At 39.0% G+C, this 13,165-nt stretch overlaps 1 protein-coding gene across 4 annotated transcripts in view; it reads right to left on the bottom strand.

Moving 5' to 3' along the window:
• LOC128655854 (keratin-associated protein 10-4) overlaps positions 1–13,165 on the bottom strand; it is a 337,059-nt gene that overhangs the window by 279,642 nt on the left and 44,252 nt on the right. For all 4 annotated transcript variants that reach the window (XM_053709423.1, XM_053709425.1, XM_053709424.1 and 1 more), the window contains one exon: positions 5,255–5,383. In XM_053709423.1, coding sequence (XP_053565398.1) covers positions 5,255–5,383 — 129 coding nt within the window. The remainder of the gene's footprint in view (positions 1–5,254; positions 5,384–13,165) is intronic.

Genomic DNA, 13,165 nt, shown 5'->3' on the forward strand with positions numbered 1-13,165 from the left:
TACATCTCATGCACCTCCTGCTAATCATGGTGCTGACATATTGGTACCTAGGTTACACTGCAGGTATGTGATAGAGAGGTACTGCACATTATACACTAAATACATCTCATGCACCTCCTGCTAATCATGGTGCTGACATATTGGTACCTAGGTTACACTGCAGGTATGTGATAGAGAGTTACTGCACATTATACACTAAATACATCTCATGCACCTCCTGCTAATCATGGTGCTGACATATTGGTACCTAGGTCACACTGCAGGTATGTGATAGAGATTTACTGTACATTATACACTAAATACATCTCATGCACCTCCTGCTAATCATAGTGCTGACATATTGGTACCTAGGTTACACTGCAGGTATGTGATAGAGAGTTACTGCACATTATACACTAAATACATCTCATGCACCTCCTGCTAATCATGGTGCTGACATATTGGTACCTAGGTTACATTGCAGGTATGTGATAGAGAGTTACTGCACATTTTACACTAAATACATCTCATGCACCTCCTGCTAATCATGGTGCTGACATATTGGTACCTAGGTTACACTGCAGGTATGTGATAGAGTTACTGCACATTATACACTAAATACATCTCATGCACCTCCTGCTAATCATGGTGCTGACATATTAGTACCTAGGTTACACTGCAGGTATGTGATAGAGAGTTACTGCACATTATACACTAAATACATCTCATGTACCTCCTGCTAATCATGGTGCTGACATATTTGTACCTAGGTTACACTACAGGTATGTGATAGAGAGTTACTGCACATTATACACTAAATACATCTCATGCACCTCCTGCTAATTATGGTGCTGACATATTGGTACCTCGGTTACACTGCAGGTATGTGATAGAGAGTTACTGCACATTTTACACTAAATACATCTCATGCACCTCCTGCTAATCATAGAGCTGACATATTGGTACCTAGGTTACACTGCAGGTATGTGATAGAGTTACTGCACATTATACACTAAATACATCTCATGTTCCTCCTGCTAATCATGGTGCTGACATATTGGTACCTAGGTTACACTGCAGGTATGTTATAGTTACTGCACATTATACACTAAATACGTCTCATGCACCTCCTGCTAATGATGGTGCTGACATATTGGTACCTAGGTTACACTACAGGTATGTGATAGAGATTTACTGCACATTATACACTAATTACATCTCATGCACCTCCTGCTAATAATGGTGCTGACTTATTGGTACCTAGGTTACACTGTAGGTATGTGATAGAGAGCTACTGCACATTATACACTAAATACATCTCATGCACCTTCTGCTAATCATGGTGCTGACATATTGGTACCTAGGTTACACTGCAGGTATGTGATAGAGAGCTACTGCACATTATACACTAAATACATCTCATGTACCTCCTGCTAATCATGGTGCTGACATGTTGGTACCTAGGTTACACTGCAGGTATGTGATAGAGAGCTACTGCACATTATACACTAAATACATCTCATGCACCTTCTGCTAATCATGGTGCTGACATATTGGTACCTAGGTTACACTGCAGGTTTGTGATAGAGAGTTCCTGTACATTATACACTAAATACATCTCATACACCTTCTGCTAATCATGGTGCTGACATATTGGTACCTAGGTTACACTGCAGGTATGTGATAGTTACTGCACATTATACACTAAATACATCTCATGTACCTCCTGCTAATCATGGTGCTGACATATTGGTACCGAGGTTACACTGCAGGTATGTGATAGAGAGTTACTGCACATCATACACTAAATACATCTCATGCACCTCCTGCTAATCATGGTGCTGACATATTGGTACCTAGGTTACACTGCAGGTATATGATAGAGAGTTACTGCACATTATACACTAAATACATCTCATGAACCTCCTGCTAACCATGGTGCTGACATATTGGTACCTAGGTTACACTGCAGGTATGTGATAGAGAGTTACTGCACATTATACACTAAATACATCTCATGCACCTCCTGCTAATCATGGTGCTGACATATTGGTACCTAGGTTACACTGCAGGTATGTGATAGAGAGTTACTGCACATTATACACTAAATACATCTCATGCACTTCCTGCTAATCATGGTGCTGACATATTGGTACCTAGGTTACACTGCAGGTATGTGATAGAGAGTTACTGCACATTATACACTAAATACATCTCATGCACCTCCTGCTAATCATGGTGCTGACATATTGGTACCTAGGTTACACTGCAGGTATGTGATAGTTACTGCACATTATACACTAAATACATCTCATGCTAATCATGGTGCTGACATATTGGTACCTAGGTTTCACTGCAGGTTTGTGATAGTTACTGCACATTATACACTAAATAAATCTCATGCACCTCCTGCTAATCATAGTGCTGACATATTTATTTATTTATAAAATATTTTACCAGGAAGGATACATTGAGATTTCTTTCGTTTTCAAGTATGTCCTGGGACTACAAAACATTGCATTGATACAATACGGTACAATAAAATACAAAAACAATAATAATACACAATATATGCAAACTTTTAACAGAGCAGGTACGAAATATTTAATCAACCATGACAGGAGCATTCTGTTTTGAGATATGTATAGAGGGATCTCTTAAAGGATTTTAGGCTTGGGGAAGTTTTTAAAGTGTGAGGGAGGTCATTCCATAATTGTAGCGCTCTGTAGGAAAAGGAGGATCGAGCTGCTTTCTTTTTGTATTGAGGCAAGCTAAATAATGTGCTGTTATTGGATCGGAGGTTATAGGAGGTGGGAATAGCAGGGGAGAGCATTCTGCTCAGGTAGGGTGGGAGCTTCCCAGAATAGCTCTTAAAGACAAGGCAGGAAAGATGGAGGGTGCGTCTGGATTCCAGCGACAGCCAGTTTAGTTCTTTTAGCATGTCACAGTGGTGGGTCCTGTAGTTACGTTGTAGCACAAAGCGGCAGAACAAGTTATATAACGTATTTAGTTTATTAAGATGAGTTTGCGGTGCAGGTGCATATACTATGTCCCCATAATCCAAGATAGGCATCAGCATTTGCTGTACAATCTTTTCCTTTACTGTAGGGCTGAGGCAGGATTTGTTTCTGTACAGGGCACCTACTTTTGGATAAAGTTTAGAGGCAAGTTTTTCTATGTGGAGTCCAAAAGATAGATTGGGGTCTAACAACATACCTAAGTATTTAAAAGAGTGGACTGCGGTCAGCGTGCAATTGGATTTTGTTTTGATGCGAAGATGGGAATTTTGTAATTTTTGTATTTTAGGTCCCGTTCCAAAGATCATTGTGACTGTTTTGTCAGTGTTTAGGAAGAGTTTGTTTTTTGAGATCCACTTTTCTACCTCTGTGAACTGGTCTTGGAGCATTGCTTCAAGCTGCGGCAGATCAGATTTGTTTGCATAGATTACCGTGTCGTCTGCATACATGTGTACAGTTGAGGATTTGCAGACATTAGGCAAATCATTTATAAATAATGTTAATAGTAGGGGGCCGAGAATGGAACCTTGGGGGACACCACACGTGACTGGGAGAGGGAGGGAGTCACTGTTAGAGACAGAGACATATTGTGATCGATCCGATACATATGATTTAAACCAGGTTAACGGGCGATCAGCAATACCAGAGTTTTTTAGTTTGAGAAGTAGTAGGTCATGGTCCACTGTGTCAAAAGCCTTTGCAAAATCAAGGAAAATAGCTCCAGTTAGGTCTCCTTGTTCCATGCCAGTTTGTATGTCGTTGCAAACTTTTAGGAGGGCAGTTGTAGTGGAGTGATTTGGTCTAAAACCTGATTGATCAGGGGTCAGATAGTTAGAAAGTTGATAATACTCGCATAATTGCGTATGGACGCATTTTTCTAAGATTTTTGACAATACAGGGAGCAGTGATATAGGACAATAGTTAGAAACCAAGGTTATCTCACCACTTTTATGAATAGGCACTACTCTTGCAGTTTTCCAGAGTTTGGGTATGTATCCAGACACCAAGGATTCGTTAATTAGGGTTGCGACAGGCTTAGCAATTGACGGCGCACTAAGCTTCAACAGCATTGCTGGGATTTGATCAGGTCCTGACTGGTTTTTCATTTTTAGATTATCGAGGTGTTTCTTAATGACATTGAAGGGTACAGGTCTAAAATTGAACTTTTCTATATTGGGTCTTTGCTGTTTTAGTGGGGCCTGATCCACATTTGTAGCTTCAGGATGCGTGCCATTTATTAGTTTGTCAATCAGGGTGGTGGAGCATCCTACAAAATAATTGTTAAAGGCATTTGCTACTTCTAAGGAGAGTTGCAGGTTTTGGTTATCCACATTGACAGTGGAGGGTTGGGAGTGGATTGGTGGATTTTGTAAGTTATTTATGAGTTTCCAAAACTTTCTAGGGTTACATATATTATTGTTCAGATTTTCACAGAAATATTGCGCCTTAGCCAATTTTGTTTGTTTAGTACATATATTTCGCCATTGTCTATATATACAGTGATCGTTCATAGAGCCTGTATGCTTGAACTTTGACCACAATGAATCCCGAAATTAATACATTTGAATGAGGTCAGCTGTGATCCAATTCAAGCATGCTCCTTTTACTCTCACCTTACGCAGCAGTGCATGTAAATTCCAAACTTGTAGGAGTTCAGACTGAAAGAATTCAACTGCAGAGTCTAGATCTGGGATTAGGTTTAATCTGTACCAGGGGAGGTTCTTGATGCCATTTAGAAATGATTGAAGATTCAATTTTTTGAAGGACCTGGTGATTTTAACCTTGGGAGAGGATTTAGTAGCCTTTATTTTGCGCACACAGTACACTACAGTGGTCACTGAAATTGTTAGGGAGAACACCTGCCTCCTGGATTCGGTCGGGAGAAGTGGAGAGAATCCAGTCGAGCAGGGTATGATTATGGCTTTTGATGTTTATGCTACCTAGGTTACACTGCAGCTATGAGGGAGAGTAACTGCACATGTACAAACACATCAGCACTATATCACAACACTGCAGCACTTTTGACTAGAGGGAGGTGGGGAATAACCTAATGAATTTAGTGTTTAATGTCCCTTTAAAAAATATAAAGGTAAAGGTATTAAATAGTATTTTGTAAGTATCAGGAAATGCTTGTTTGTGCACAGCTCGTTCATGATTAGAAGCTTAAGAGATAATAATAAATGGCGTTCCTTGAGAAGCAGCAGAGTGAAGATAATGACACTGAGTACTACGCCAGCTCCTGGTTGCAGTAAAGTTACCTTTCTCGGGGAACACACACTTCTTGTCACAACACTTCTTGCTGCTGGGGCAGTCACTATCCGTCTGGCACTTTTGAGAATAAAAATTCCAAGGGCTTTTCTTCACAGCTGGGCACTGACCGGGGTGCTCTGTACCAATAAAACACAAAGCCCATTTATAAAGCTGACACGTGGTCTCATTTGTAGCACATAATGCACAATATATGTGTCAGTCACATCAGTATAGCACCCCTATGTTATATTACCTATAGCTGCCAGCCCTCTAATAACACTTGTGCTGCTATAGGTTCTAATAAGTTCTTGCCCAAAGGCGTTATTAGTTATTATTAAATCATCATTATATATAAATAATATGAGCAGAAGACAGATATAAGGGGGCAGGGCCGCCACTAGAAATTTTGGGGCCCCTGGCTTAACCATTGATCAGCCCCCCCCCCCCTTTGCAATTTTTGACCAAGTGACTTAAACATATATGCACTTTATTCTTAAGTGTCTATTTAAACTTGGAAATGTTGTAAAGGTAGTAACATACAAACACACACACTCATACACTGAAACACACACACACATACATTAATACACTGAAACACACACACACACATACATTAATACACTGAAACACACACACACATACATTAATACACTGAAACACACACACACATACATTAATACACTGAAACACACACACACATACATTAATACACTGAAACACACACACACATACATTAATACACTGAAACACACACACACACATACATTAATACACTGAAACACACACACACATACATTAATACACTGAAACACACACACACACATACATTAATACACTGAAACACACACACACATACATTAATACACTGAAACACACACACACACATACATTAATACACTGAAACACACACACACATACATTAATACACTGAAACACACACACACACATACATTAATACACTGAAACACACACACACTCACACATAAGGATTCACATATAGACACTCTAGCAGACATGCAAAGAAACACACTCAGACACAGACACCCAAACAGACACTTATGAACATTGCATCCCCTAAATCAACAGTGTGTGACATGCATGATAAAAAAATTGCAGAAATTAAGAGATCACTTTTTAACCCTTTAAGGAAAATGGGGATCCCCCAAGCGCCTACCAACCGGAGGCAAAGGGATAGTGATGGTTTCAGCAATATGTTAAGTATAAAAACTATTTGAATGAAAATACATACATATAATAAAAAACTTGATACATACAGTTCATGGATCCATGAAAGAAATAACATACATTAAAAACCATATACAATATAAATAAAGATGTAATGAATAAAATATATATTATAGGACAAATTTCTGCCTTATTATTGATAACCTCTGGTTTTACTATCATCCACTGAAGCTTCATCTTCATTTACATTGTACTTATCACTGTTTTTATTGAGAACTTCTGTTTTATTCATTACATCTTTATTTATATTGTATATGGTTTTTAATGTATGTTATTTCTTTCATGGATCCATGAACTGTATGTATCAAGTTTTTTATTATGTGTGTATTTTCATTCAATAGTTTTTATACTTAACATATTGCTGAAACCATCACTATCCCTTTGCCTCCGGTTGGTAGGCGCTTGGGGATCCCAATTTTTTAGTTGATTTCTATTGGTGGTTACTAGGTATCACCCCCCCTCAAGCCCATAGAGAACAGAGTAGGCGCTTATCCACATCCTATCACATCTGTAACCCTTTAAGGAAACAGCTTTCAGTTTGCTCAATTGTTTTATGACGGAAAAATTCCGTCATATGTCCTTAAGAGATTAAAGAATCATATTTGTAAATGTGTAAACAAAAATAATTCTGTGAATTCAAAATTGTACATTAATGATCTGGGTAGATGGCTAGATGAAGAAAAGTACTTTTAAAAGGTTGACACATTTGTTTGTTTGTTTTTCCCCATTTTCCCCAACCAAGAGCACCACTTCAAATATAGTGTACAAATGTTCCCATCTGTCAGCTGTATTTATGGATTTTGAAAATGCTGTACTCTACATGGTCTTGGTGGAATCATAAGATGTGGTACTCATACCATTAGATCTGGTTAAATGCAGGATTTAGGCTTGTTGGTATGTATTTCAAAATTAAGTCAGCTGTAGTGTAAGCTGAACAGTTTAAAGTTCACTTGTCTCATTTCAAACACTGAGCAATCCTAGGCCTAGATTTGGAGTTCGGCGGTAAAAGGGCTGTTAACGCTCCGCGGGCTTTTTTCTGGCCGCACCATAAATTTAACTCTGGTATCGAGAGTTTAAACAAATGCTGCGTTAGGCTCCAAAAAAGGAGCGTAGAGCATTTTTACCGCAAATGCAACTCTCGATACCAGAGTTGCTTACGGACGCGGCCGGCCTCAAAAACGTGCTCGTGCACGATTCTCCCATAGGAAACAATGGGGCTGTTTGAGCTGAAAAAAAACCTAACACCTGCAAAAAAGCAGCGTTCAGCTCCTAACGCAGCCCCATTGTTTCCTATGGGGAAACACTTCCTACGTCTGCACCTAACACTCTAACATGTACCCCGAGTCTAAACACCCCTAACCTTACACTTATTAACCCCTAATCTGCCGCCCCCGCTATCGCTGACACCTGCATATTTTTTTTAACCCCTAATCTGCCGCTCCGTAAACCGCCGCAACCTACGTTATCCCTATGTACCCCTAATCTGCTGCCCTAACATCGCCGACCCCTATATTATATTTATTAACCCCTAATCTGCCCCCCTCAACGTCGCCGACACCTGCCTACACTTATTAACTCCTAATCTGCCGAGCGGACCTGAGCGCTACTATAATAAAGTTATTAACCCCTAATCCGCCTCACTAACCCTATCATAAATAGTATTAACCCCTAATCTGCCCTCCCTAACATCGCCGACACCTACCTTCAATTATTAACCCCTAATCTGCCGAGCGGACCTCACCGCTACTATAATAAATGTATTAACCCCTAAAGCTAAGTCTAACCCTAACACTAACACCCCCCCTAAATTAAATATAATTTTAATCTAACGAAATAAATTAACTCTTATTAAATAACTTATTCCTATTTAAAGCTAAATACTTACCTGTAAAATAAATCCTAATATAGCTACAATATAAATTATAATTATATTATAGCTATTTTAGGATTAATATTTATTTTACAGGTAACTTTGTAATTATTTTAACCAGGTACAATAGCTATTAAATAGTTAAGAACTATTTAATAGTTACCTAGTTAAAATAATAACAAATTTACCTGTAAAATAAATCCTAACCTAAGATATAATTAAACCTAACACTACCCTATCAATAAATTAATTAAATAAACTACCTACAATTACCTACAATTAACCTAACACTACACTATCAATAAATTAATTAAACACAATTGCTACAAATAAATACAATTAAATAAACTAGCTAAAGTACAAAAAATAAAAAAGAACTAAGTTACAAAAAATAATAAAATATTTACAAACATAAGAAAAATATTACAACAATTTTAAACTAATTACACCTACTCTAAGCCCCCTAATAAAATAACAAAGACCCCCAAAATAAAAAAATTCCCTACCATATTCTAAATTAAAAAAGTTAAAAGCTCTTTTACCTTACCAGCCCTGAACAGGGCCCTTTGCGGGGCATGCCCCAAGGATTTCAGCTCTTTTGCCTGTAAAAAAAAAACATACCATACCCCCCCCAACATTACAACCCACCACCCACATACCCCTAATCTAACCCAAACCCCCCTTAAATAAACCTAACACTAAGCCCCTGAAGATCTTCCTACCTTGTCTTCACCATACCAGGTTCACCGATCCGTCCTGGCTCCAACATCTTCATCCAACCCAAGCGGGGGTTGGCGATCCATCATCCGGTGCTGAAGAGGTCCAGAAGAGGCTCCAAAGTCTTCCTCCTATCCGGCAAGAAGAGGACATCCGGACCGGCAAACATCTTCTCCAAGCGGCATCTTCAATCTTCTTCCATCCGGTGCGGAGCGGGTCCATCTTGAAGCAGGCGACGCGGATCCATCCTCTTCTTCCGTTGTCTCCCAACGAATGACGGTTCCTTTAAGGGACGTCATCCAAGATGGCGTCCCTCGAATTCCGATTGGCTGATAGGATTCTATCAGCCAATCGGAATTAAGGTAGGAATTTTCTGATTGGCTGATGGAATCAGCCAATCAGAATCAAGTTCAATCCGATTGGCTGATCCAATCAGCCAATCAGATTAAGCTCGCATTCTATTGGCTGTTCCGATCAGCCAATAGAATGCGAGCTCAATCTGATTGGCTGATTGGATCAGCCAATCGGATTGAACTTGATTCTGATTGGCTGATTCCATCAGCCAATCAGAAAATTCCTACCTTAATTCCGATTGGCTGATAGAATCCTATCAGCCAATCGGAATTCGAGGGACGCCATCTTGGATGACGTCCCTTAAAGGAACCGTCATTTGTCGGGAGACAACGGAAGAAGAGGATGGATCCGCGTCGCCTGCTTCAAGATGGACCCGCTCCGCACCGGATGGAAGAAGATTGAAGATGCCGCTTGGAGAAGATGTTTGCCGGTCCGGATGTCCTCTTCTTGCCGGATAGGAGGAAGACTTTGGAGCCTCTTCTGGACCTCTTCAGCACCGGATGATGGATCGCCAACCCCCGCTTGGGTTGGATGAAGATGTTGGAGCCAGGACGGATCGGTGAACCTGGTATGGTGAAGACAAGGTAGGAAGATCTTCAGGGGCTTAGTGTTAGGTTTATTTAAGGGGGGTTTGGGTTAGATTAGGGGTATGTGGGTGGTGGGTTGTAATGTTGGGGGGGGGTATGGTATGTTTTTTTTTACAGGCAAAAGAGCTGAAATCCTTGGGGCATGCCCCGCAAAGGGCCCTGTTCAGGGCTGGTAAGGTAAAAGAGCTTTTAACTTTTTTAATTTAGAATAGGGTAGGGAATTTTTTATTTTGGGGGGCTTTGTTATTTTATTAGGGGGCTTAGAGTAGGTGTAATTAGTTTAAAATTGTTGTAATATTTTTCTTATGTTTGTAAATATTTTATTATTTTTTGTAACTTAGTTCTTTTTTATTTTTTGTACTTTAGCTAGTTTATTTAATTGTATTTATTTGTAGCAATTGTGTTTAATTAATTTATTGATAGTGTAGTGTTAGGTTAATTGTAGGTAATTGTAGGTAGTTTATTTAATTAATTTATTGATAGGGTAGTGTTAGGTTTAATTATATCTTAGGTTAGGATTTATTTTACAGGTAAATTTGTTATTATTTTAACTAGGTAACTATTAAATAGTTCTTAACTATTTAATAGCTATTGTACATGGTTAAAATAATTACAAAGTTGCCTGTAAAATAAATATTAATCCTAAAATAGCTATAATATAATTATAATTTATATTGTAGCTATATTAGGGTTTATTTTACAGGTAAGTATTTAGCTTTAAATAGGAATCATTTATTTAATAAGAGTTAATTTATTTTGTTAGATTAAAATTATATTTAAGTTAGGGGGGTGTTAGTGTTAGGGTTAGACTTAGCTTTAGGGGTTAATCAATTTATTAGAATAGCGGTGAGCTCCGGTCGTCAGATTAGGGGTTAATAATTGAAGTTAGGTGTCGGCGATGTTAGGGAGGGCAGATTAGGGGTTAATACTATTTATGATAGGGTTAGTGAGGCGGGTTAGGGGTTAATAACTTTATTATAGTAGCGCTCAGGTCCGCTCGGCAGATTAGGGGTTAATAAGTGTAGGCAGGTGTCGGCGACGTTGAGGGGGGCAGATTAGGGGTTAATAAATATAATATAGGGGTCAGCGGTGTTAGGGGTAGCAGATTAGGGGTACATAGGGATAACGTAAGTGGCGGCGCTTTGCGGTCGGAAGATTAGGGGTTAATTATTTTAAGTAGCTGGCGGCGACGTTGTGGGGGGCAGGTTAGGGGTTAATAAATGTAATACAGGGGTCGGCGGGGTTAGGGGCAGCAGATTAGGGGTACATAAGTATAACGTAGGTGGCGGTCGGCAGATTAGGGGTTAAAAATTTTAATCGAGTGGCGGCGATGTGGGGGGAGCTCGGTTTAGGGGTACATAGGTAGTTTATGGGTGTTAGTGTACTTTAGAGCACAGTAGTTAAGAGCTTTATGAACCGGCGTTAGCCAGAAAGCTCTTAACTCCTGCTATTTTCAGGCGGCTGGAGTTTTGTCGTTAGAGCTCTAACGCTCACTTCAGAAACGACTCTAAATACCGGCGTTAGAAAGATCCCATTGAAAAGATAGGATACGCAAATGGCGTAGGGGGATCTGCGGTATGGAAAAGTCGCGGCTGAAAAGTGAGCGTTAGATCCTTTAATCACTGACTCCAAATACCGGCGGTAGCCTAAAACCAGCGTTAGGAGCCTCTAACGCTGGTTTTGACGGCTACCGCCGAACTCCAAATCTAGGCCTTAGTCTGAGAGTAGGACATTTTATGCAGATGTAAAAATCTTAGATAAAATGCCTCCTTGCATCTGGAAAGTCCTTGCATAAAGGGGCAGTAAACTGGAATGTTATATATATATATATATATATATATATATATATACAGTATATATATATATATATATATATATATATATATATATATATATATATATTATAGTATATATAAATTAAAAAAATGCATATCTGCCAAAAGGGCACCTACCATTTGTGTATTGAGGAGGAAACATTTCTGCATGGTTTTAAATATAGAATTTCTACAGCATTGTCAAATAATCAGAAATACACTGCTGCTAAAAAAATGTGTTTTTATGGACCCCTGGCCCCGCCATACAACTATTACCACACTGAAGTTATAATCTGAAATTGCACAAAAAAATAAAAAACATTTGCTAAGTAAGTCCTACCTCCTCTGCAAATGAAAGTGATCTGCCGTCTGACTCAGGCACACACTGTACAAACAAAGTGCCATGTCTGTCTCACACTGTGCATAGTGGTTTAGTGCACACTAAGAAATCCTCTCAAATGCTAATACTTTACTCCATGTAATAACATTTCCCATGCTCAATTAGCACTCTGCTGTAGTACCCACTGCTGGATGCCAAAAATTACAAGCACCCCCTGATGGCGGCCCTGTTAGGGGGTGCTTGTCTTCTATTGCTCCTTGCAAATGTACATAGTAGCAAGATCACATGATCAGAAAAAGGTGCAGAAATAATGCAGGAGACTGTGCGGCTGGGGAATAAACTCCTTAACCTCTTGATGCCAGAGAGAACATAATACAATGTTTCTTTTTCTCTAGCAACCGAGGGTTAAACTTACACAAGCTCAAACCTTAAAGGGACATATCTCAGTAGAGTACTAGAGTTTGCTCAAACCTTAAAGGGACATACAGGGAGTGCAGAATTATTAGGCAAGTTGTATTTTTGAGGATTCATTTTATTATTGAACAACAACCATGTTCTCAATGAACCCAAAAAACTCATTAATATCAAAGCTGAATATTTTTGGAAGTAGTTTTTAGTTTGTTTTTAGTTTTAGCTATTTTAGGGGGATATCTGTGTGTGCAGGTGACTATTACTGTGCATAATTATTAGGCAACTTAACAAAAAACAAATATATACCCATTTCAATTATTTATTTTTACCAGTGAAACCAATATAACATCTTAACATTCACAAATATACATTTCTGACTTTCAAAAACAAAACAAAAACAAATCAGTGACCAATATAGCCACCTTTCTTTGCAAGGACACTCAAAAGCCTGCCATCCATGGATTCTGTCAGTGTTTTGATCTGTTCACCATCAACATTGCGTGCAGCAGCAACCACAGCCTCCCAGACACTGTTCAGAGAGGTGTACTGTTTTCCCTCCTTGTAAATCTCACATTTGATGA

Source organism: Bombina bombina, chromosome 4, assembly GCF_027579735.1.
Source record: "Bombina bombina isolate aBomBom1 chromosome 4, aBomBom1.pri, whole genome shotgun sequence".
Classification (NCBI taxonomy): Eukaryota; Metazoa; Chordata; class Amphibia; order Anura; family Bombinatoridae; genus Bombina; species Bombina bombina.